Source organism: Schistocerca serialis, chromosome 7 (assembly GCF_023864345.2).
Source record: "Schistocerca serialis cubense isolate TAMUIC-IGC-003099 chromosome 7, iqSchSeri2.2, whole genome shotgun sequence".
In the NCBI taxonomy this organism is placed as follows: domain Eukaryota; kingdom Metazoa; phylum Arthropoda; class Insecta; order Orthoptera; family Acrididae; genus Schistocerca; species Schistocerca serialis.
Window position 1 is genome coordinate 37,419,477 of NC_064644.1, and position 25,684 is coordinate 37,445,160.

Sequence of the window (25,684 nt, forward strand, 5' to 3'; positions counted from 1 at the left end):
ATAGAAGATATATACAATGGAAGTGTACTTGAAAGCAATATTATAGAAGTGGAGGAGCACGAAGATGAAGAAGAGATGGGAGATACGACACTGCGAGAATAATTTGACAGTAGTGACGGAAGTCGAAACAAGGCCCCGAGGCTAGACGACGTTGTCAGAGCTACTGATAGCCGTGTGAGAGCCAGCCATGACATAACTCTTCCATCTGGTGTGCAAGATGTATGAGACAGGTAATATACCCTCAGATTTCAAGAAGAATATAATAATTCCAATTCCAAAGACATTAGGAGCTGACAGGTGTGGACACAACTGAACTATCAATTTAATAAGTCATGGTTGCAAAAACTAACACGAATTATTTATGTAGGAATGGAAAAACTGGTAGAAGCCGACCTGGGTGATGTCAGTCAGGATTCCGGAGAAATGTAGGAACACGCGAAGCAATACTTACCCTATGACTTGTCTGCGAAGACAAGTAAAGCAAAAGCAAACCTACGTTTATAACATTTGTAGACTTAGTATTCAATCTGTTCATTAAGCAAGCAGTAAAGTAAACCAAAGAAAAAATTTTAATACGAATTAAAGTTCAAGGAAAAGAAATCAAAACTTTGAGGTTTACCGATGACATTGTAATTCTGTCAGATATACCAAGGAACTTGGAAAAGCAACTGAACAGAATGGACAATGTCGTGAAAGGAAGGTGTATGATGAACATTAACAGAAGCAAAACAAGGATAATGGAATGCAGTCGAGTTAAATCAGGTGATACTGAGGGAATTAGATTAGGAAATGACTTTGAAAGTAGTAGATGATTTTTGCTATTTGGGCAGCGAAATAAATGATGGCCGACGTAGAGAGGATATGACTGGCAATGGCAAGAAAAGCGTTTCTGAAGCAGAAGAATTTAACATTGAATACAGATTTAAATGTTAAGATATCTTTTCTGAAAGTATTTGTATGTGTGAATGTATGTGCATGGAATGTAGCCATGTGTCGAAATGAAACATAGACGATAAACAGTTTAGACTAGAAGAGAATAGAAGCTTTTTAAATGTGGTGCTACAGAAGAATGCTCAAGATTAGATGAGCAGTTCAGTTAACTAATGAGAAGGTACTGAATAGAATTAGAGCGGAATGAAATTTATTGAACACCATGACTAAAAGAAGACATCTGCTGATAGGACACATTCTGAGCCACCAAGCTACTACCAGCCTAAATTTGGAGGGAATTGTGGGGGGTAAAATTCGTAGAGGGATACCAAGAGATTAATACAGTAAATATATTCAGAAGGATGTAGTTTGCAGTAGTTATTCGGAGGCGAAGACAGTTGCACAGGATAGAGTAGCATGGAGAACAGCATCAGATGAGTCTTCGGACTACACTACCGAAACGAAGGAGTACAATATAACTTGAAAATTAGTTAATTTTTCTCTATCAGCTCAGGATAGCTGGACAAATGCCAGGTGTCAGGGATGACTAAGTAACTAATATGTACCAGGGCATTAAATCTGCAGTACAGGGTGCAGACATTGAGGCTATGGCCAAAAAACAACCCACGCGGATCAGATCGAACGACCTGTGGTGGTTCGAGGTACGTGGGAGAATAGCGGAGGAGAAACAGACGGCATATCATAAAAAAAAATTAGTTCTGAGCACTATGGGACTTAACATCTATGGTCATCAGTCCCATAAAACTTAGAGCTACTTAAACCTAACCAACCTAAGGACATCACACATCACCCAGTCAACACGAGGCAGAGAAAATCCATGACCCCGCCGGGAATCGAACCCGGGAACCCGGCCGCGGGAAGTGAGAACGCTACCGCACGACCACGAGCTGCGGACGGTATATCATCGATGGCTAATAACGAAATCCGACATGTCTCGCTGTATAGAGGGCAAAGAGCAAAGACTCCCAAGACGCAATAAGTAAAGCCAAGAACGAGGCATGGCAGAGTGCTGCAGCAGACATTGAGATGAGAATGGAAATCACAGCGCAAACAACGCGTAGAATGCCCTCGAGACATGATGCAATTTCGAAACAAATAGCAGAGTCGGTACTCTTCGCGATCTCATGGAGAAACAAACGACTAGAGGTACAGTTACTCATTTAATCTTAGCAGATCTGCAAAAAACTTGTGATAACCGGTCCACAGAACAGGTTGTGCACCATCATGATAATTGCGGTAGTATCGCATACCTTTGTTAAAGAAAGTTACACAGCAACTCTGTACATGCTGTACTAGTAAGGTTGAAGAACATTATTTAAATAATGACAAATGTAATGCTGTGGCTTAAACCATTTTAACCGTTATCCGTGAAGGTGGTGCATGACTGAACCGGTCGATATTTGGGTTCAAAATAAAAATAAAATAAAATAAAAGCGGCTGATGGTCAACATTAATGTTGGAAAGGACTAAGGCAAGGATAAATTTAGACAAATTGCCTATGAAGCGCAGCGATCTGATGCTATATACAGGGTGTTACAAAAAGGTACGGCCAAACTTTCAGGAAACATTCCTCACACACAAAGAAAGAAAATATGTTATGTGGACATGTGTCCGGAAACGCTTACTTTCCATGTTGGAGCTCATTTTATTACTTCTCTTCAAATCACATTAATCATGGAATGGAAACACACAGCAACAGAACGTACCAGCGTGACTTCAAACACTTTGTTACAGGAAATGTTCAAAATGTCCTCCGTTAGAGAGGATACATGCATCCACCCTCCGTCGCATGGAATCCCTGATGCGCTGATGCAGCCCTGGAGAATGGCGTATTGTATCACAGCCGTCCACAATACGAGCACGAAGAGTCTCCACATTTGGTACCGGGGTTGCGTAGACAAGAGCTTTCAAATGCCCCAATAAATGAAAGTCAAGAGGGTTGAGGTCAGGAGAGCGTGGAGGCCATGGAATTGGTCCGCCTCTACCAATCCATCGGTCACCGAATCAGTTGTTGAGAAGCGTACGAACACTTCGACTGAAATGTGCAGGAGCTCCATCGCGCATGCACCACATGTTGTGTCGTACTTGTAAATGCACATGTTCTAGCAGCACAGGTAGAGTATCCCGTATGAAATCATGATAACGTGCTCCATTGAGCGTAGGTGGAAGAAACTAAAATGAGCTCTAACATGGAAATTAAGCGTTTCCGGACACATGTGCACATAACATCTTTTCTTTATTTGTGTGTGAGGAATATTTCCTGAAAGTTTGGCCGTACCTTTTTGTAACACCCTGTATAGATTAAAATAGACAGTCGAGATCGCAATAATGTTATAAATTTAGACAACATTGTCTATGGTGTACAGGGACCTGACGCTATATTTAGGTTAAAATGAACTGTCGCAATAGTATTATTGCGATCTCGACTGTTGATTTCAACCTAAGACAAGGATGCTCTGTAGCGCCTGCCTTGTTCAGCAACTCGTTCGACGTAGACCTTAAGAGAGGGAGAAATAGGTGCTGCGGAATGGGGGCGACGACAGAAGATACAACTTTGCGCAACCTCTCTTCGCTGACGATCGGTTTGCTGTAGTCGCAGATAGGGATGTCGCAAGGTACAAGCCGCGAAAGATGGGCGCTTTACCAACTCGCTCCCGATGTCAACTACGGGCATCTTACGACGAAATTCTTTAATGGATAAGGGCTTTTTATTTTCTACACAGTTGATGTGATCCTACGTTGCCACGCGGCAGGTGCACAATCGTATTCTTACCCGAAACAAAACGAACACGCATTAATCTAAATGCAGTGGTTCTCCTTCCTAATGCCCAATTCGTCAATAGTAGACCATTTTCGCTAACAGGAAGTAGAATCAGGAAATTGTAGACGTAGAATGCTGAATTCCGTTTCTCGGGTAAATATTTTGTGATTTTTGTGAAACAAACAGTCTCAATAAATCGATTTTGATAAAGTTCGTTAACCGCAGGTTAGTTTCCTCAAAAAAAAAAAAAAAAGGTTCAAATGGCTCTGAGCACTATGAGACTTAACAGCTGTGGTCATCAGTCCCCTAGAACTTAGAACTACTTAAACCTAACTAACCTAAGGACATCACACACATCCATTCCCGAGGCAGGATTCGAACCTGCAGTTTCTTCTTTCATGTTCATTTATAGCGATAATTTCCTCCGATGAGCCTTTCTATAGTACAGAGGCGTTTAAATAAATGTCTCCCTAAACTCTTACCCTACAAATTTCGTTAATTAGGTTAACGTTCAATATTGAAACCAAATACGAACCCGGTCACAGATAAACCGTCCACCAAGAATCGCAAGAATGCGTACGCAAATTTCAATTTATTATTTATCACTGAAAGATTAAACTTACTGCAATAAACTTATAGCACTGACAGGTAGTTTCTATAAACCCTTACCCAGGTTAAATGCCGTTCAACTTTGAATCGCTCGGCCCAAAATTAGCGTAAACCGAATTCGAAACTTTTCAATAACTCTCATTGTTGCCCATGAAATAATGAATGAGTATTGAATTAATTAGACAGTTCCTGATATTTCACTGGGTCCAGAACGCGATTTAACTCTGACGTGGTAATTAATAATCCAAGTTGATTCAGTATTCGCTATGAGATGTATTGCTATTTCTGTACATCACATGCGATGCGTAAAAACATTTAGCGTCAGCGTCATTCATTTAAATCATTCCTAGACTTCATCCGAACTGTAAGAAATTCCATCGAAGTTGGTTAATAAATCGACTTTTGAATATCAGTCGTAAAATATTATATAGCTCCGCATGAGACTATCATTCGCTTCTGAGCTTTCTCAGTAGTGCTTCATATTATATTAATTAAATTTTTTAAGTAAAAAACTTTTAATGCCCAGATTGCAATTTTCCTATTACAATGAACCCTTTCAGGGCCTCTGGCAACAACTGTGTACATTAATTTCACTGTGTATTAGCTGGAACAGAAATATTTTTCGCCAATGGGAACCTGGGGTACACATTTGTGAATGTTCAGTCCTTTCACCATGTGCCAGTGCTGCCAACTGTACAGTTGTATACTGCGATTGTTATTTTGCACGGCCATTTTATTTATAGGAGTAGAGAATATTTCATCATTGGCTATTTTAGTCCATAAATTGAGGCCATGTGTAGAAAGTATATTTTGAAATAGGTACATATTTTTGTATAAATCACATAAAGAAAAATTTTCCTTCCTCTAGAAAAGGTTAAAGTATGAAAACTAATTTTCGTTGATATCTTCAACCATCTTCAGATCTGTGAACAGATGGAGGAAAAGTAACCTAATAAAATTTCGCACACTCAAGTAGGATATACAAACACTATAAATGCTGACAAAAAAATGTGAGGGGAGCCAGTTCTAATAGTAAATGTCAATATTTGACAAATCCATTTAACATTGTAGTATAAAATATGTTGATGCTTATAAAATAATGTAAAAAAGCAGTGAACATGCATAGGAAAACATAATTAGCTGTAGTCATGCAATGACAAGCGTTCGTAAACACAAAGGGAGTACGTTGTTTAAAGACATCACCGTGAGGAAGCCAGGTTGTAGATCTGCCGAAAGAGTTTTAGACCAGAAATCTCAAAGAGCTATGTCCACATCCAAGTGAATTTTGAATTTATAGAGATAGCGAGTCAATACAGAATCCCTGCTTTGTAATTTTAACTTAGTGCCATTATAATCTTTAAAGTTTTAACATTCACTTGGATGTAGGCATAAACCTTTTAAGATTTCTGGTCTAAAACTTTTCCGACAGATGTATAACATGGCTTCCTCAGGGTGATGTTTTTAAACTACGTACTGGCATTGTCCGGATATTAACGATAGGCTTTAATTAGAGGAAGACATTTCTGAGAATGTACGTTTGGAGCACAGCATTGTGTGGTAGTGCAATATGAACCGTGGGAAAACGGAACAGAAAAGAATCGAAGCACTTCAGATCTGGTGCTGCAGACGAATGTTGAAAATTAGGTGGAGTGATAAGCTATGGAACGAGGTTCTCCGCAGAATCGGAGAAGAAAGGAATGCGTTACAAAAATGAGAAGTAGAAGGGACAGGATGTGAGGACATCTGTTAAGACATCAAGAATGACTTCCATGGTACTAGAGGGAACTGTACACGGCAAAAACTGTAGAGAAAGAGATTGGAATACATCCAGCAAATAATTGACGACGTAGGTTGCTAGTGGTACCCCGAGATTTCCCCGGCGCATGTTTCACTATTATTTTTCCTTCCTTCTGTTTCTTTTACGACTATCGAATACCAGTTCGCATCAGTCCTGTAATACTCCGCATAATGCTTTTTTCATCTTGTCGTACACGGTTTCAAGCTCTTAATCATCTGCTAGGGACTTCTTTCCACATCCCTCAGATTCTCTCCGAGGGTTTCACGGAATGTGACTAACGTGATTTACGTAAGGACATAATGAGGAGAGGTAGGTATCGTTCGCCAGACGAGACGAGAACACGGCGTGCGTGCTGCCTCCCGCGGCTCTTCTGGGAAGAGCAGAAGAAAGCCGGCCGCCTCTACCTGCTGCTGGGTCGCCGCCGCCGCCATGCCTGCGATGCGATGCGATGCGATGCGAGGCCGCTCAATTGAAACGTCCGGCCGGGCCCGGCAGCTCCAATAAAAGCGGACGCCGCCCGCCGCCACAGGCGAGCCGCGGCCGGCACAAAAAAACGGGAGAGAGCCGCAGACCGAGCTTTCAGCCTACCCAGGTCCCTGGCCGGGCCGCGGGCCGCCCTTTTACGATCCCCCGCTCTGCTCTGCTCTGCTCCACTCACGATAGCACAGGCCCAGGCCGCAGCTGTAATGGCCAATTAGCCCGCATCCAGCGTCCAGCCTGCGCCGGGCACTACTAAAAAATAATTGGCCTTTCTTCCCCGGATCTCCGTGAACGCCCCAGTGTAATCAATCGTGGACTGCCTTCTCTAGTCTGCCACTGCTAATTCAGTACATACTCAGAATCTATGAGAGCGACGATTAGAGCATCGACAGCTACGTTTGCGACTGTAAACTGCAAACCACTGATCTGCATGGCAGAGGGTGCTTCATCTACATCTACATGGATACTCTGCAAATCACATTTAAGTGCCTGGCAGAGGGTTCATCGAACCACCTTCACAAGCCTTGATTATTCCAATCTCGTATAGCTCTCGGAAAGAATGAACACCTATATATTTCCGTACGAGCTCCGATTTCCCTTATTTTATCGCAGTGATCGTTCCTCCCTATGTAGGTCGGTGTCAACAAAATATTATCGCATTCGGAGGAGGAAGTTGGTGATGGCAATTTCGGGAGAAGTTTCCGTCTCAACGAAAAACGCCTTTCTTTTAATGATTTCCAGCCCAGACCCTGCATCATTTCTGTGACATTCTCTCCCATATTTCGCTATAATACAAAACGTGCTGCCCCTTTTTGAACTTTTTCGATGTACTCCGTCAGTCCTATCTGGTAAGGATTCCACACCGCGCAGCAGTATTCTAAAAGAGGACGGACAAGCGTAGTGTAGGCAGTCCCTTTAGTAGGTCTATTACATTTTCCAAGTGTCCTGCCAATAAAACACAGCCTTTGGTTAGCCTTCCCCATAACATTTTCTATGTGTTCTTTCCAATTTAAGTTCTTAATTGTAATACCTAGGTATTTAGTTGAATTTACGGCTTTTGGATTAGACTGATTTATCGTGTAACCGAAGTTCGAGTTCCTTTTAGCACTCATGTGGATGACCTCACACTTTTCGTTATTCAGGGTCAACTGCCACTTTTCGCACCATTCAGATATTTTTTCTAAATAGTTTTGCAGTTTGTTTTGATCTTCTGATGACTTTATTAGTCGATAAACGACAGCGTCATCTACAAACAACCGAAGACGGCTGCTCAGATTGTCTCCCAAATCGTTTATATAGATAAGGAACAGCAAAGAGCCTATAACACTACCCTGGCGAACGCCTGAAATCACTTCTATTTTACTCGATGACTTTCCGTCAATTACTACGAACTGTGACCTCCCTGACAGGAAATCGCAAATCGAGTCATATAACTGAGACGATATTCCATAAGCACGCAATTTCACTACGAGCCGCTTGTGTGGTACAGTGTCAAAAGCCTTCCGGAAATCCAGGAATGTGGTATCGATCTGAAATCCCTTGTCAATAGCACTCAGTCTGTAATTTAGTGGATTACTCCTACTACCTTTCTTGAATATTGGTGTGACCTGTGCAACTTTCCAGCTTCTCGCTGTACCAATTATAAGAGGTACCTCCCGTTGTATTCGTGCACGGAAAACTGCCAGAATGCCCGCTTAGATACCCCTGTGCGGATTCTTATTTTTTTAAACTTGTCTTCGCAGAAGCTAGGGCAGCAAAACGTTGGGGATTGTAGCGCATGCACATATTCGTCACAACTGACCCGGTAAGCACCGTTAAGTAGAATTTGGTGGGAGAGTTAAGGTCTATTGTCGGCCGCCTGCCACTGTAGGTACGGCAGCAACTTCGTGACACCCCGTCACGTGTCAAACACGTGGCCATTCGTACTGCTCTTCTTTGTATTTTTATTGCGGTCTCCAGTCAGAGGACCGGTTCGATCCAGCTGTCCTCTTCAGTCTATCCTGTGCGAGTCTCTGGAGAACTAGCACAACCTGTACAGCCATTTGAATCTAATTACTGGATTTGAGCCGTGGTCTTCCTTTTCAATTTTTACCCTCCAGACTTCCCTCCGTTACCAAACCAACAATTCCTTGACGCTTCGAGATATGTCCTACCAGTCAACACCTTTTTTGTAGTCAATTTCTGCCGTAATCTCGTTTCACCCTCATACGATTCAGTGTCTCCTTATTGTTTGTTCGATCTACGCACGCAGTCTTCAGCATTTTCCTGCGATTTGCATACTTTCAATATCCCGTGTTAATCCTGTTTGCTATGTTACCATACACTTGAGCAATAATTAATAATGGTTCGCACGCGTACCTCTGACTGCATTGCGCCAGTACCCTCCCGATGAACCGGTGTTGCGCCTGCTATAGCCACCAGTTAGCGTATACGATGTATCTGTTTCCCCATCCTCACACATCGTTACAGCCCGTTATTTGCATGAGCTGACGGATTCCAGCTGTAGCTCAACATTATTGTAATCATAGGGTACTACAACTTTGCTTTTGATGAAGTGCACATTTTTACGTTCATGAATATTTCAAGTGAGAAACCAGTCCATGCACAACTTTGAAATCTTATCAAGATCTGACTGAATGTTTGCGCAGTTCTTTTCAGGTAGTTCTCATAGGTAACTTCATCAAGCGCGAAAAGTCTGATGCTACTCATCAGGTGAAGAAGGCGGGCCCTTCACGACCGATCTAACAACAATGACTGGCGGTTTCTTGCAGCAGCACGCAGGCACCCCGGCGCTGGGTTACGTTCTACACGTGTGCTGCATTCTGACGCGGAAAATCGCAAATGGGCGTCAAATTACACAGTCGCCTGCGGGTCATAAAACACTTAATTTCTTTCCCGTGTAAGGAAAATCCTGCTATATCTTCAACGTGTTTGCTATTTGACGTCTATACACCGTGCGGGCAATTCAGTTGATCATTACCAGAGCAAGACGTAATATAACTTAGTGGCTCCATCGCATAGTGTTGCAAGAAACTGCCAATGCTAGGCAGTAAAAACAGTTACGTAAGAAATTTCACCATTCATTAGAGTCCGTAAGGATTTAGATTATGAAGTCAGTGCTCCAGTTTTATATTTCGAGTTCTGTCGAAGTTTATTGGGTATGACGTCTGTCTGCGTGCTGTTCTGCCTCTGTTTTTCCCTGCCTTCGTCTTTTTGCATGTTCCCACTGCACTCGAAAGTCCGAAAATCCTTAGAATTTAGATGCTGATGTTATATTTTGTGATTCCTTCAAAACATAGAAAGTCGCATACACTCATCATTCAGAGTGGTAAATCACAATTTAGTACAACTATAGTATTACTTGCAAAAGACTCAGCTTACAGTCAAACTGGTTAATTTTCGTCGATTACATATTTTCATCTTCCTTAGCTGGCGCTTAGGGCAGTTTAAAACACAATGCTTTAAATTCATTCATTTCAACAGTTATTGCGCATAAGAGTTTGCTTCGTGGATACAGTTCTTTAATAGGAGTGAGATGTATGAAAATAACATTTAACTTCTTTGGTGATAATACTCAGTAAATGTCTAAGATGGCCTTGTAAGCCGAAAACCGGTTAACAATAAAAGTAATATTGTAGAACAAAAGCAAACTGGTGTTTTTCATTTATTATAATGTTGTTCTACCAAGAACCGACGGGAGATTCTGTTAATAAAATATTACTGGATTTTCTGTTCATTGTGTAAAAGAAAAACGTTTTTAAAAAATGTGTTCATCATCTAATTTGACATTTAGAATTTTTTCGAACTTTCCTAGCTTGTACTACACATGAATAAACATAACTAGTGTTGTAGTTCATACTAAATCATTAGGTACGAGATGCTTGCCACCTGATGAAACGCGTAAGACAAACAAACCCCTTTTTCCTTGGCGCAGGATTAATTTTTTCTGTGTTGTTATTTCCTCTGTCATTTCGTTCGCACCTGGAGCAAAGGAAGACACTCCTGTGAGCACCCTAATCTCTTTTGTCTTATCCCTGCGTGGTACGCACTTATGATGGAAGTAGTGGAATTGTTTCCTACTTTACCACTAGCACCGGTGCTCTAAATTTACCCAAAGGTAAGAAGGAAGCTTAGGGTTTAAACGTCCCGTCGAAAATTTGCCCAAGAGCATTTCGAGAGAAAAAACATTGCTTTGCTGTTTCACATATCTCTGCTGCACTATCGTACCAGCTACAAAAAAAAAAAAAAAAAAAAAAAATGGCTCTGGGCACTATGGGACTTAACACCTGTGGTCATCAGTCCCCTAGAACTTAGAACTACTTAAACCTAACTAACCTAAGGACATCACACACATCCATGCCTGAGGCAGGATTCGAACCCAGGACCGTAGCAGTCACGCGGTTCCGGACTGAGCGCCTTGAACCGCTACAGCACCGCGGCCGGCTGTACCAGCTACAAGTAACGTGCTGCTAATACAGCACAGCGTCTCTGCCTTCGTTCGATGTCTTGTGAAGTTAACACTATAGAACGATACAGACTTTTCCCCTGTTTCCCGTGCTTTCTTTTTCGTTCTACTTTGGTTTCTTGATACACTGAAACAGATATTTCAGGCCGAGTGTTGTAAATTTATTTCTTTGAATAACTATGTTTTTGTTTACATCATGCAGTTGTCGTGAATGTAATTCCTATTTTGATTGGTTCTGATGTTGCATGTTTTCACGCTTGTTAACATGTTGTTTAAATTCATTTTCCACGGACAGAGTAACGTGGTGTTATTATTTTATAATAAACAGTAAATCGACGTACTCGGAATCTTTGAATGTGTAATGCGAAGCGAGATGTGTTGAGAGGTATAGAAACATATCGATAGGTCGCCAGAGAAAAGCGCCAGCATAGAGTCGGAAGCGAGAACAAAGTGATTGTCGTGCTCTTTAGTGTGCATTGTGATCTTTAGTGTGCATTGTGACTGTGTGGACGTAGAACCACTGGCTCTACCCCCCCCCCCCCCCCCCAACAACATCGCTGCCCTACCGCAGCAAGAACAACTGTATCTTTGCTAGATCAGTTCTCTGTAGTATGCGCTCTACGCTACACGAATCGTGTATACGATGCGAGAATAAAAGTGTTCATAGTAAGTGAGGGGAGCGATTATTTATCGTCGTAATTACCACGCCCGCTTCCCACTACCTAAATGTCCGTGACCGATGTAAAGTAACTGTATGGACGGTGATATGTTTTCTGATTTTGGTGTGTACAGCGGACAAAGAGTCTATAACTGAACGTGTCACTTTGCCTATTAGTCGGAACTGCCACTCGCGACATAAATCTTAAAAAACTATGACGTGCGGACGGCTAAGCTGGGTGAATGCTTTAAAATGCACTGTTTTGATTGTAGATAGCACGGGCTGTTTAGTGGATACCGCGGACAGCGAAATTAAACAGAAATATGATAACGCATTTCAGTGTCGTGAACGGGTATCAAAAACTTCAATCGAGAATGCACTATGTGCCGATCGCGGCGCAGTTTTGATGTGATTACGGTGACTTGTGCACGGTACGGTTTGTTTGATACGGACTGTTAAGTCAGTGTACGAGTAACTTAACGTACTTTCTTATTGCGGACGGTTGTATTGTGAAACGTGCCTAGCCGCGATAGAACGGAAAACCATAAATCTGAAACTGTGACTAATAACAGTTAACCAACGTTATGACGTCGGGATATGTCACGCGTTAATTGAATGAAGCGTGTTTTACTTTCGTCGCTGCATACAGACGCGCAAATTAAGATAATTCTACGAACATCGCGCGTTCCTGCTGCATTCGGAATGGCCGCCTACGATCATGAGGAACAGGAAGACAGTTAAAACGACTGGGCTGCACGCTCAAGGATTATGGACCAACGACACGGACGTCGACGACTCTCCGGTAGCACCAGGTCAAAAACAATGATAAAGTTTCAACTCTCACGTGCTCTTTTCCCAAATAGCACTGCAAAGACTTTTTGCGAAAACAGTGATAGTTTTTCGTTGTCACTGAATTATCACATTGAACTGCGTTTCTTCAGAATAATTATTAAAACATGTTTCGTTCATTAAACCACTTTTTACTATAGACGTTATAATTCTACAAATCCGTTAACTTCCTACATTGCCCTTATTACAGTAAATAAATGTTATTGCTACTAATAAGACCAAATCTATTCAGTCTTTATTTTCTATTCTCTTTTTAATCACTCTGCATGTTCATTTGTGTTATTAGTGAGTGTTTATTTGTGTTTCCATGTTTTCTTGTTTCTGTGCTAATTGCAGTGTCCGCCATCACGTTAGCAAACAGTAGCCCACCACGACTTCGTGAAATATCTGTTAGGGCAAACTTTTTTGATTTTGACAGATGTGTAAACACTCATCATATTATAATTTTAAGACCCTTGCTTGCGTATGAGACCATAATATTGAATTATTCCTGGTTAAAGTTAAACATTCTTGGTTTCATTTAGCTCCAAACTTACGCACGCGAGAAATCAGGGGAGACACATCGGGGTTCTTCCGCATTTATTAGGCGAATTCGGTCATTTGTAGTTAGGTTAATCTTCGAGGGGTGCCCTTCGTCTCGCATGGCTAAATTTCGTGCTTGAACTGAGTCACATTCGCTACAGTCTGCTATAATGCCTACTTGAAGGACTCCAAACGCTGAATGAAAATTCAAAACATTTGTCGCACTAGCTTCTTCTTTCTTCAACAGACACACCAAAAGCCCAAAGATTTTAAGTTTAAATTTTTTAAATAAATGATAAGTATTTCAACGAACCGAAGTCATCATTATAGTTTTCTACAAGAAGCAACGTTACCGCAAACATATATCCCACGTAAGGAGCGCAAAGACAAGGTAACTGAAATTAGGTTCGCAAGGGGTATACAGACAGTCGTCTTTTCCTCGTACAATTTACGAATGTTGCAGGAAATGGAATGACTATTAAGTCAGATACCCTCAGCAATACTTAGTGGCTTGCGGAATATGATAACTAAATGTATAGACACCGGTCGCAGAAGACACAACAAGTTCTAAGATATGTACTTAACGTCTATATTCGCAATATAGTACCGGGGAGCATATTGATTTTCTATAATCAATGTAAGAAGTAACTGTTGCTGTGTGAATAATGTTGCCATCCGTCCCGATATATCGGGAACGTCGGCGTTGTGGAACTTTTTGTCCCAATTTTGCGAAATACTGTCACGAGCATGCCTCAAGTACTTAAATGACGCCATCTGTGAGCGCAACATATAAATGCAACCTCACTTGGTTCTATTTATGTCAACAAGTTTATGTTGACAAGGTCGCCTGACAAATGACATTGCGTGTTGTATCGGCGATGCAAGCACCTTCTAGATCTAGCGCCATCATTCGAGAAAATACCAGACTTCTCCAGCAGTACGGGGCTGGAAGTATTCAAGCAGCGCCATGCGGAAGACTCTGGCAGTCCCCATTTGAATAGCGATCTCATAAGGCCATTCTTTGTAAACGTAATACGAATAACGAGTGCAAGTCAATAATGTTTAAAGTGTTTAGTACGGGTATATAAGGCGAGAAGCATAAATTGATGTGTACTTCAAAGACTAAAGTGTCATTGACGACTGTTTACCATCTAATAAATTTATCGTGTTATAGCTTACGAAAATGCCTAAGGATAAAAAGAGAAAGTGTCACTTTTCGGACGGTTACACAAAATAATGGTCTTTTGGTCAAGAAAGGACGTACGGATCAGGAAGCGTTGTACGTAGCTGTTCCATCTCAATAACTCACGGAGGTAGGCAGATGCGAGGCATCACTTTTCTACGAAGAATCATACAAATAGATTCGCGGTAGCATCTACATCAAAATCTATTTCTGCTTCCATGACTAAAGAAGATACCGAGAAAGAGTTGCCCGGCCTGCTGCAGAACTAACAACAGTTTATGAAGTTGCCAAGCATTATCAATCCTTCAGTTACCTTGACTGTACCGTAAAACTGGATTCCGCAATGTATCCTGACTCCAAAGTCGCCGCAAAGCAGTCTACAGCCAGGACCAAAGCTACAGCGATTATTAGAAAATATTCTTGCACCACACTCCGTGTACGAATGCATAAAACAACTGCAAAAAGATTCATTTTGCAGCATAGGCACCGACGCATCGAACCGCAAGACTAAAAACATGTTAGCTTTAGTTGTGCAATACTTTACTGTAACATGGAACACAATAGAAGCTGTTGAAGTTTGATTCGGTGAATGACGAAACATCGGAGACAATTGCAAAGTTCTGTCTAAACACTTTAAGACAACTGCATATTACATGACATAAATTAATCTCTTTTTGTGGAGACAGTATCAATACCAACTTTGGAAAGCTTCGTCGAAGCGGCCGGCGGAGTATCTTCCACCAAGTTAAAGAAGAACTGGGAAAAAATGTTCAAATGGTTCACATGACTCTAAGCACTATGGGACTTAACATCTGAGGTCATCAGTCCCCTACACTTACAACTACTTAAACCTAACTAACCTAAGGACATCACGTGTATCCATGCCCGGGGCAGGATTCGAACCTGCGAACGTAGCAGCAGCGCGGTTCCGGACTGAAACGCCTAGAACCGCTCGGCAGGAAAAAATGTAAACGGAATTGGATGCGCTGCGCATATTCTCCACAATTGTATATCAAGCGCTGGTGGAGTCTTAACTGTCGGCATTGAAATAATCGCCACGAAAATATTTAATCATTTTTTAGTATACACGGTAAGGGCAGAGCAGCTGAAAGAGTACTGCTTGTATGTTGATGTCAGTCATCAGACTCTTCTACCTCACTCAAAAACAGAGGCTGTCGTTATTGCCCGCAGCTGAGAGAATTGTATTTCATCAAAAATTTTTTTGACTCCGAAGACAAGCCACCTAAAATAATTTCAGATTTCTTGAGTTGTGCGATCACTGAAATTTACTTCACGTTTCTGCAGTCAAACAGGGCTCTGTTTGAACAAATCTAAAAAGCGTGGAGAAGAATAAATTCTCGATAATGGAAATAAATATATTAATCGACAATCAAATATGTCTGACTGACAGGAAGACTGCCAATTTTATTGGCACGGCAACCAAGGCAAATCGCAACAAATTAAAGAATGACTGCCCTACCCAAGAAATAATTAATCTTATATCCGAAGTTTGAGGAAGATACAATGGCTTTCTATATCATAGCATTTGATTACTTAGAGAAATGGGCTATTTCTTTTAATAAATATCAAGTATTTGATTCGATGACACTATCTGAAACCACAGGTTGGACGGTGATTGAAAATACTATTATATAGCTGGCTAAAAATGGCGTGAAGATTTTAGGCGATAGTTGTTTTCAGGAAAATATGTCTAAAAACTTCGTGGAAGAAAGGTTGATTTACTTTCTTAAGGAAACCGATAATCCTGAAGTCAAATACGAACTGCTAAAATTATGCAGGTATTTATTTTCTATTAGCGCAGAGAGCGCCAGCGTATTTTGGATGATGTCGGCCCAGTGGACTAATGAAAGCAATCCACTGCTGCCAGGGATGTGGAACCAGTCTTACAGCGGCAGTTTAATTACAAGCTGACTTGCATGGAGTTTTATAACTACGTGAAAAGGAAAAAGATTCGCTGAAAAACGTGAAATCTTCCGAAAAATATGGTGTGGCAACTACTTCTGCCGCAACACGTTGCATGTAATTGTGTTGTAAATAAAAAAGTTATTATATCAAAGAAAATTTTTTCTTCATATCTACAGTCGCATCTCAGTGTTTCCCGACGAGCTCCCAGCTATGTTTGAACAATGTAGGAGTGAAGTGGCTCTGCCGGTCCTCTCGCGTGAATTTTCGCGGTGGTCGTATCCTGGGGATTATGAGAAATAGTCGATTAATGGGCGTTTCTGATTAATTAAATCTACAATGACATCGAATAATTGGCGTTTCCGATTATTTAAAAATCTATAATAGTATCGATTAATTGCATTACAATAATGGATTATTCGAGTAATTGTTACGTTAGGTCTTTAATTTTACGCACATAAAGCAACCCTTAAAATTACTATTTTATGATGAAAAGGTTTGTTGTACAAAAAAGGGATGCTATTATACTTTCGTTTCTCTTTTTGCCACTAACAATAGACGTTCTACTTTATGAAATACATAGTTAACATTTTATATTTTTAGCAGAAATATATATCGTGACACTGATTAGTGAAGCTAACATCGTTGTTTTTAACACAGACACTGTAGTGAATGTGCGTACGAGAACGAAAACTTGTCAGGAACTGCACCGAAGAAGACTCACGGGTTGGTGCGTCGCGTCAAGATCAGCAGCTCTGACCGAAGTAACAAGACAGGATCTGGCGAGGACGCATCGTGGAGACGTTCGCGTTCAAACGAACGCGTCGAGTTATTCAGTTCTTAACTGACGCACACAACACAAGATTTGGCCACGCTGCTAATGGGCGGCCCACAGGGGAGTATGTGTGTGCGCAGATGCCTGCGCATGCAGTTCATCGCCGCAAATCACGCGCTTCCAAGCGACAGTTTCACTGTACAGCTGGCCAGCCGAACGTCGTTCTGGGAAAGAACTTTCAGCGGCGACCGGCTGCCGTCTCGCAAACGATATCTTAAAGGATAACCTGATGCTGAGCACCTTCACAACACTATCAGAAGAAAGTCAAAAGTTATGGTAAAAACTTCAAGTGGCAACACGTTAACAAAATATAACCGCCAACGCTACAATGTCTTTATTTGCTTGAAAAGTGCGAAACATCCCCAGCCACGCCTGGGCTTTTGCGGACCGCCAGGTGCACGTTCGAAAGCAGCCGACGAAGGGCAAGGCAAGGCAGGGCGGCGTAGCGGGTTTTTGTGACTCAACAGCGCAGGAGGGCTGGCGTGGCTGGCGGGGTGAGGGCGGGGGCGGGGGCGGGCTGTGGGTGTTCTGCGGTACAGGCGCGACACCGCCGAACGGAGCCCCGGCACACTTTACTACGGGGGCCCTGTTCGCACAAGTGACCTCCAGTAAGCGTTTGGTGTTGGGAACGCTTTCAAACTTTGTACCTATATTTTATAACTGACGTTTGAAAACATTTCTCTTAATTTTTCCATTGCTAATTATTAAACAGCGAAAATGTCTCCAGTACTTCAAAAAGTAATTTTCACAATAGACTGACTAAATTTATTGGTTAAATTCTACATAAATTACTCTTTAGGAGCCGCAACCAACCACAAGTTATCTCTAGATGATTTCATTATGCCACTACTAGTTTCGGACCTGAGCCCATCGTCAGATGGTAGCGTTGGCCTCTTTGCAGCTTTTAAATTTATGTCCTAAAATATATTAAAATTTTTTTGATGTGTAGTGTACAGAAGACTACCATTTGCGTCCCAAAATATAACAAAGTTTTTTACACTTTATACATTGTACTTACTTCCTGAAAAGGCCTCCTTTACGGATTATAGGTTGATTTCCTTTTACAATCCATACTGATCAGTGAACAGAACTAAAAACAACATGGCGCTTACATTTGTTTACATCGGCTGCTGGTTTGGTATGCCAAAGAACGTGCTATATGTACAGATATGTTACACTACTGGAGTTATTTCAAAAATACTTCTGCATCGTACAGATAATTTTATAGTCAGACATTTAATAATTTACGTTTGAAAGATGCTGATAATGGCCAATGGAGAAACAGTTTTGCGCTTACTTTACCAGATATGACATGTTAATGCCCTATGGACTTTTACTATTATATTCGATAATGGCGAAAAATCTGAAATCTAGATTTTACAGAAGAAAAATACAGTAATTTGCAGTATAATGGCCGTGTATTTTATTTTTAAAAAATGTACCAAGTTTGGTTGAAATCTGTCCAGTGGTCTAGGAGGAGATGTGGAATTACACACACACACACACACACACACACACACACACACACACACACACACACACACACCACACACACACACACACATTCGCGGGAGCATACATCCATTTTTATAATATGTAAGGATATGAGTCATACATGTTTTTGGAAAGTTAAAACTAACGATTACAGCAATCGAGATAAGATGGTAGCTCCTTGTAATTTTAATAAGGGAGAACAGGAGCAAACACCAAACAGGGAAACGGTAACTAAAAATAGTTGCGAGAGTAACCAAAATTGTTGGTTCTACCTGATTTGCGCTTAGAAATCTCTCTCATTACGTTGACCTGCATAAGGTACTGGTATCACACTTTCACTCAGTACTCTCCTCTGCCATAATCTTTTGTGGCAACGTACGTAAAAGAAAAGAATTTACCCTACAGAAGACTGCAGTGCCGGCCAGAGTGGCCGAGCGGTTCTAGGCGCTACAGTCTGGAGCCGCGCGACCGCTACGGTCGCAGGTTCGAATGCTGCCTCGGGCATGGATGTGTGTGCTGTCCTTAGGTTAGTTAGGTTTAAGTAGTTCTAAGTTCTAGGGGACCGATGACCTCAGAAGTTGAGTCCCATAGTGCTCAGAGCCATTTGAACCATTTTTGAAAACTGCAGTCAGAATGCAGTGTTAAGATGATTAAGAAACATATTGCAGCAGTGTCTTTTTCTGGGACATACGGGCAGGGATACTTAAATTGTGTATCAGTACCTGTACTGCCTAATGGAACACTGAGTGGGGCTATAAACTGTACAGTCCACCACCATATTCCTGAAAGTAAAACTTTTCATATAGCCTAGACTATGAATTCTACCTAGAGATCAGAGTGGAGCGCTATACTGAAGTGCAAACGCTAACAACAGGTTGATGGCAGACTTCATGGAGGGAATTGCAAATTCCCATACGCTCAGAAACTAAGTAAAAGAGACCTCATTGCCCACTCCTATAATTTATTACAAGATATTACATTACAAAAGACGTCTACAAATAATGTAAATATATCGTCTGCAACTTGTCAAATTTAGTATGTTAAATTACTGAGATACTTTACTTGTCTTTATGAAATCGTCCTTCATAGTGTTGTATATACAGGGTGTTTCAAAAATGACCGGTATATTTGAAACGGCAATAAAAACTAAACAAGCAGTGATATAAATACACCGTTTGTTGCAATATGCTTGGGACAACAGTACATTTTCAGGCGGACAAACTTTCGAAATTACAGTAGTTACAATTTTCAACAACAGATGGCGCTGCAAGTGATGTGAAAGATATAGAAGACAACGCAGTCTGTGGGTGCGCCATTCTGTACGTCGTCTTTCTGCTCTAAGCGTGTGCTGTTCACAACGTGCAAGTGTGCTGTGGACAACATGGTTTATACCTTAGAACAGAGGATTCTACTGGTGTTGGAATTCCACCGCCTAGAACACAGTGTTGTTGCAACAAGACGAAGTTTTCAACGGAGGTTTAATGTAACCAAAGGACCGAAAAGCGATACAATAAAGGATCTGTTTGAAAAATTTCAACGGACTGGGAACGTGACGGATGAACGTGCTGCAAAGGTAGGGCGACCGCGTACGGCAACCACAGAGGGCAACGCGCAGCTAGTGCAGCAGGTGATCCAACAGCGGCCTCGGGTTTCCGTTCGCCGTGTTGCAGCTGCGGTCCAAATGACGCCAACGTCCACGTATCGTCTCATGCGCCAGAGTCTACACCTCTATCCATACAAAATTCAAATGCGGCAACCCCTCAGCGCCGCTACCATTGCTGCACGAAAGACATTCGCTAACGATATAGTGCACAGGATTGATGACGGCGATGTGCATGTGGGCAGCATTTGGTTTACTGACGAAGCTTATTTTTACCTGGACGGCTTCGTCAATAAACAGAACTGGCGCATATGGGGAACCGAAAAGCCCCATGTTGCAGTCCCATCGTCCCTGCATCCTCAAAAAGTACTGGTCTGGGCCGCCATTTCTTCCAAAGGAATCATTGGCCCATTTTTTCAGATCCGAAACGATTACTGCATCTCGCTATCTGGACATTCTTCGTGAATTTGTGGCGGTACAAACTGGCTTAGACGACACTGCGAACACCTCGTGGTTTATGCAAGATGGTGCCCCGCCACATCGCACGGCCGACGTGTTTAATTTCCTGAATGAATATTTCGATGATCGTGTGATTGCTTTGGGCTATCCGAAACATGCAGGAGGCGGCGTGGATTGGCCTCCCTATTCGCCAGACATGAACCCCTGTGACTTCTTTCTGTGGGGACACTTGAAAGACCAGGTGTACCGCCAGAATGTCCGCCCCAGTAGCTGAGTGGTCAGCGTGACGGATTGCCGTCCTCTGGGCCCGGGTTCGATTCCCGGCTGGGTCGGAGATTTTCTCCGCTCAGGGACTGGGTGTTGTGTTGTGTTCATCATCATTTCATCCCCATCCGGCGTGCAGGTCGCCCAATGTGGCGCCGAATGTAATAAGACCTGCGCTATGGCGGCCGGACCTGCCCCGCGAGGGGCCTCCCGGCCAATGACGCCAAACGCTCATTTCCATACCGCCAGAATCCAGAAACAATTGAACAGCTGAAGCAGTACATCTCATCTGCATGTGAAGCCATTCCGCCAGACACGTTGTCAAAGGTTTCGGGTAATTTCATTCAGAGACTACGCCATATTATTGCTACGCATGGTGGATATGTGGAAAATATCGTACTATAGAGTTTCCCAGACCGCAGCGCCATCTGTTGTTGAAAATTGTAACTACTGTAATTTCGAAAGTTTGTCTGCCTGAAAATGTACTGTTGTCCCAAGCATATTGCAACAAACGGTGTATTTCTATCGCTGCTCGTTTAGTTTGTATTGCCGTTTCAAATATACCGGTCATTTTTGAAACACCCTGTAGATTAGCACATGTCGGACATTATTTCGCCCAATGCTCGTTTGGACATTTTTGTCGAAACTCTGAACCTTCACAGCTTGGTCCTGTCGTCAGTGATCGCTGTGTCGCTTTGAGTCACCCGTGCGGTGAAATTATGGTCCTTCATACAAGAATTTAGCAGAGCTGTGTGGGGAGTTATCAGCGTCAGTGAATATTTATATCCTCCATGTTCGTTTCAAAACAATTTCGCCAGTCTTCGGGTTCACCTTGTAACTCGCGAAGCAAATTAATACTGCCGTCGCTGAAGCAGCCACTGTCTTGATCATTTAAATCGTTATTTCCGCCCCTAACGCTCTGTCAACAATTGGTTTCTCCGTCTTAAGCTTACTGCTATAAATTGAACAGAATTTTACAGCAGGCAGGTTTCGCTTTTATTTATGAAGCATCTTTTGTGGTCGTTGGTGTTTGGCCTCTTGTTTACATATTCTTTAAACCACTGCTTCTTCCCTCTTTGTTAGCGAACAAACACAAGCTGTTTGCGTAATTAACTTGGGTATCCGTTGTCAGGGGGCTGGCCGCTTCTCGCTCAGAGCTGTAAGCAGCAGTAGGTCGAAACGGCGTGTCGTTTGGTTTGGTTTGGTTGTGCTTTAGGGCGCAAAAAGTACTGGGGTCATACGCGCCTCGTGTCGTTTGCGTGCAAACAGACCGTAGCGTGTGGACCACGTTTAACAGGACAGAAGCTACACTGCACAGTACAATTCTTCTCTGGTTTTTAACCCTCCATTCGACCACACAACAGTATAATTTATTTACATGTAGACAAAAAGTATTAAGGTTGTCAATAATAAATTTATACAGTTTATTTTATGTGTAGCTCGACTGTTACATATATTGGCGTATGTTTATCACCTGTCATTAATCCAAACTTTAAAGTTTACATTTATCAACATCCTCCATGTCTACTATTCCAGTTATTAAGTACAATTCCCAAGTTTCGATGGCACTCGTCTTTGCTCGAATGCTTTGGCTTACCGACGGTATAGCTATTCGGAAGCGTTGTGGCTTTATTGAGTGGCGGGCGCAACTACGAGTGGGAAACATATTTTCATAGTATTTATACTGTAGTTCCTGTAAGCTTTTACTGGCTTCACAGTTCGATTTCGTAATTTTAGATTGTCCTCCTTCAACACGATAAAAATTCACTCAGATGGACCGCAACGTAATGTTGTACGTCATATACTGACCCTAAACGAGAATGACCTGAATATGTGGCTTAAGCCCCGAAAGCATAGTACAGAATTAGTAACGTCTTTCATGGCTGAGTACAGATAGCAATTCTCTTCTTTTATATTCTAGTTGCAAAAGCTCTTACAAGTTATTGATTAAAATTTCTACGAAGTTACAGTCGGTTAGACAATGTCTAAAGGGTACGAAAAACCTTGAAGTAATATTTGAATCCCCAAGGTTTTCGTTCGTTGTGAAAAACATAGCAGATTATTTCTAGCAGACCACACAGGATCCTCTAGTTCTTCATTCGCATTACGGAGTAATGTGTGTGCTTATGTTGCTAAATGGCTGGTTATATAGGTTTATATCGGTGGTCATGCTACATTTCCAATGATAATTAGCCGTGGGAATAGTTATGAGATTCTTCGTGTTTAGTCTATGTAGAATGGCGTGAGCCTAACATGTTGCTGATTTTGCTGCCACTGCTAACTTCGATATACTGAACAAGCTGGAATAAACCAGAGGGTTGAAGTATGTATATGGAGTGAACATTCAGGGCCCCAAAAGACGACTTTTGCCTTCAACACGCTTTGAATCTCATCAAACGATTTCGGAAGAGCATAACGTTTGTCTGTAAGCGCTTTGCAGGTTTGTCATCATCATTGTTAAGATAATTCTCAGTTATTGTTCTATCTTGTTTCAGAGTATCATACTTCATTTGATGGTAATTCATTTTTTGTAAGAAAATAAGGGATAGGCACCACTGTCTTTTTTGAGTTTTGTGCTTCACTTCATCGTAAAGCCAAGATTCTGTTAAATGATACTGCGGGAAAATAACAAAATGCAATCCTAGGACGCCAAAGTGAAAGTGTCCCGAAGAATAACACATATGGGTCTATAACACGCAGCAAATTAGCGATTATTTCCTTTATTGTTATTGAAATTTGATTATTTGTTTTGCTTTCTGTAGCAACAATATTTTACTTTTTTGTACATTTGTTTGGCGCATTTTACGTGCCAACGTCTTCTAAGTCTGAAAAAAATGCGTAAAAAAATGCAATGAGTTGAATAAAATTAACAAAGGAGTATACACACAATCAAACACATACACACACACACCTGCAAATTTTTCCCCATAGAAACAGTCTTCTGTAAATTTTTTGAACAGGCTTTGATATATTTTTAAGTTCGAAATTTACCCGTTTTTGCTTTCTGGTGCCATATTTTTAATCTTCGATCTTTCTTAGAAAAGCTATAACAATGATCACCCATAATCTTTATCCACGTTATAGATACTATTAGTAGTCTGCATGTTTCAACTGTAAAATAAACACATTGGTTTTGAAATGAGCTCAATACGGATGGAGTGACATATATTGTCATATTATGTATCCCTTATCTGTTGATGGACATTGCTTGAAATTATTTTACATTCAACAGATTAACTGGCCGCATTTGTCTAGCACTTGTCTCGTAAAATGCGGCCATAATATCGCATAAATTAGCCCTATGAGATTAACTAATTAGTTCTGTATGTCTCAACGTTTTACAACATATAAAACACGTCTTGCTATTATGAGAACTGTAATTCGACATTTGCGAGCGATGCTTACCTATGAAAAGTGAGTTTTGCTCCTTTGAGGGGAGGTTCTGGTAGTGACCGACAAAAACATCTATTTTTTACATAATGTGCATCCCTGAAGTAAGTAGATTATGCTCGAAAAAGAATTTTAGTTGTAAAAGTAGTATAGAAAATACAGCGTGTTGAATGGAACCGTGCGCCGACCGAAATACAGGCAGCTGTAGGCGCTCGATGAATTAGTCCCAGAAAAGATTCGATCAGCATACGAATTTCTGTCCAATGAATGTTTGCTTAAAAATGCACCGGCGCCAAACACAAAATGACAAAGAGAGCTTCAATGTGGGTGTTCCAAATCTGGTACCGAAAGATCTTCATCGTGAGGCAGAACACGTTGAAATAACAATATGTACTGGGTGTTCAAAAAAAGTGTCGAATACTTTAAGAGGTGATAGTATTCATCGAAACAAGAAAAATAAGTCCAATAAACATGGGTCCGGAAACGCATACTTTCCGAGATAAACAAGTGTTTGTAGAAAGTGCTGCGGGACGCATGGTTGCGGGTGTTAGCACAGTCGCTGCATTGGCGCTCCGTCAACTGTGTCGGCAGGGTATTATGACGTCTTACTTACAGTACTCTACCGACCATTAGGTGGTCTGCAGTCAGCTGTGTGGTTCGAGTCGTGTTGTGGGCTACGTCAGGTTTCGTCGTGCCTGTGTGCCTCATTGTACAGTACTGTCAACCCTGGGTACGTATCATGGTGTTTTACCTTCTTCCAAACGCGGATTCATTTATGTGTTTACTGTTATTGCGCTGTACATACAAATGGTGTAGTACAGATACATTTTCTCTCTTCCTCCACCTGTCAGCAATGGAAGCCTGCTATTCGACAAGTGACATGGCTGATACGACATTCTGCTATGGTGTAGCAAATGGACGTAGCCTGCTAGACCGTGCCCTCTACGCTGAAAAATATCGGCAGCGCAGAGTGCCGACTGCTAAGCTATTCGGCAGACTTTTTCCAGCGTCATCTCGGAAGACTGACAGTGGAAGGCCCCGCACAGTCCGCACGTCTGACGTGGAGGAGCGCGTGCTACGTTCGGTGGAAGAAACCCCTGGGACCAGTGTGCGACCATTAGCGGCAGCAGAAGGTGCGTCTCACTTTCTTATCTGGGAGGTACTTTATGGACAGTTGCTGTGCCCGTATCATCTACACAGCGCATTCAGACCCTAAGGCCACAGGCGGTTGTGTCAGTAGCTGTTGCACAATTGTACCGTAGCTCCACTGTGCACATCCAAGATTTTATTTACCGATGAGGCAATTTCCATAACCAGCCCGTTTGGGCAGACGTAAATTCAAAAATGGCACTGAGCACTATGCGACTTAGCTTCTGAGGTCATCAGTCGCCTAGAACTTAGAACTAATTAAACCTAACTAACCTAAGAACACCACACACATCC

General features: G+C 41.8%; 1 protein-coding gene across 1 annotated transcript in view; it reads right to left on the bottom strand.

Moving 5' to 3' along the window:
• The window catches only part of LOC126412620 (homeobox protein CDX-1-like), a 75,613-nt gene extending 69,063 nt beyond the window's left edge, over positions 1–6,550 (bottom strand). The window contains exon 1 of the mRNA XM_050082290.1: positions 6,469–6,550. Coding sequence (XP_049938247.1) covers positions 6,469–6,550 — 82 coding nt within the window. The remainder of the gene's footprint in view (positions 1–6,468) is intronic.
• Positions 6,551–25,684: the final 19,134 nt, after the last annotated feature.